Source organism: Chaetura pelagica, unplaced genomic scaffold (assembly GCF_000747805.2).
Source record: "Chaetura pelagica isolate M959 unplaced genomic scaffold, ChaPel_1.0 scaffold405, whole genome shotgun sequence".
Classification (NCBI taxonomy): Eukaryota; Metazoa; Chordata; class Aves; order Apodiformes; family Apodidae; genus Chaetura; species Chaetura pelagica.
The window spans coordinates 5,390,084-5,391,198 of NW_009953489.1; the positions used below are offsets into that span (position 1 = coordinate 5,390,084).

General features: G+C 60.9%; 1 protein-coding gene across 1 annotated transcript in view; it reads right to left on the reverse strand.

Annotated features, from left to right (window-relative positions):
- Positions 1-929: 929 nt before the first annotated feature.
- The window catches only part of LAMC3 (laminin, gamma 3), a 21,639-nt gene continuing 21,453 nt past the window's right edge, over positions 930-1,115 (reverse strand). Inside the window, exon 27 of the mRNA XM_009998985.1 lies at positions 930-1,113. Coding sequence (XP_009997287.1) covers positions 930-1,113 — 184 coding nt within the window. The remainder of the gene's footprint in view (positions 1,114-1,115) is intronic.

Below are 1,115 nucleotides of genomic sequence, written 5' to 3' on the forward strand. Positions count from 1 at the left end.
AGCTGCCCCCTGTGCAGCCAGCGGGTCCCACCAGCCAGCTCCTCTCCAGTGGGGAGGGTGTGTGGGTGCTGGTGTGGGGCTGGGGGGGGTGAAGCAGCTCCCACTTGCCACCCCTGGGACTGCCAGCAATTGGGCTGGTGTAGAGCCAGACCTAGTGACACCCAGCAAGACAAGCAGAGCTGGGACAGGACAGAAAGACCAGAGCTGTGGGCAGTGGCAACCTTGTCCTACCCTGGGTGAGTAGAGCAGAGCTGCTCTTATCCTGCAGCAAGCAGAGGATGCCCCACCTGCCTGTCAGGAGCTGGTTAAGGGTCCAGCTTTGCCTCTGCTTGCTCCCAGTTTAGCCCCCCCTACTGCGAGCCCCATTCCCCCGGGGAGCAGGCAAGCTGCATGTCCTCTGGTGAGCAACTCTGCGAGTCAACTTTGTACCTCTGTGACCACAGCAGGTGAGTGCAGGGTGCTGTGCAGCAGGACCAGCTTCCAGTGTGCATCCAAAAGTCTCTCTCATCTCCTGGGGCAGGAAGAACTGCTGGGTGTTCCAGCTCTGGTACTTTACATACTTGATAAGCTGTCCCTCCCCAGTGCTCTGTGCACAGGAAGGATGGAGGGATGTGTCTAGCATGAAGGAGATCTGTGACCATTCTTCATTCACTCCGTGGTGAAAAACCAACCCTGTGATGGCTTTTTCTCCCATACAGAAGCATTGGTGGTCCCTGGTAGCCCCCCTGCCCTGAGGACAGAGCTGGTGGCTGAAGTCATGACACAGAGCCTGAACTGGTGCAGATGAGGACCTGGGCTGTGAGATCGTGGGCAATGTGAAGAGCAGCAGGAGAGATCAATGCTGGTGAAGGCAGGGGGACCCTCGCTCTGCTGTTCCCTGTGCGGGGGGGCACGGAGCTGACGGGGCAGTGCCCAGGGACCTGTCGCCGTCACTTCGAGCAGCCCTCGGGGAGGCTCCGCACAATGTCCTCCAGGTTTTTCTTGTCAGCCCGGATCTCGGCCAAGTCGCTCTCAAACGCCTGGATCTTGTCCCGCTGCCGGGCAGCCTCCTGCTGCAGCAGCCCGAGCTGCCCAGCCAGGGCTCCCGGCGCTCCCAGGCGCAGCCACCGCCGCTC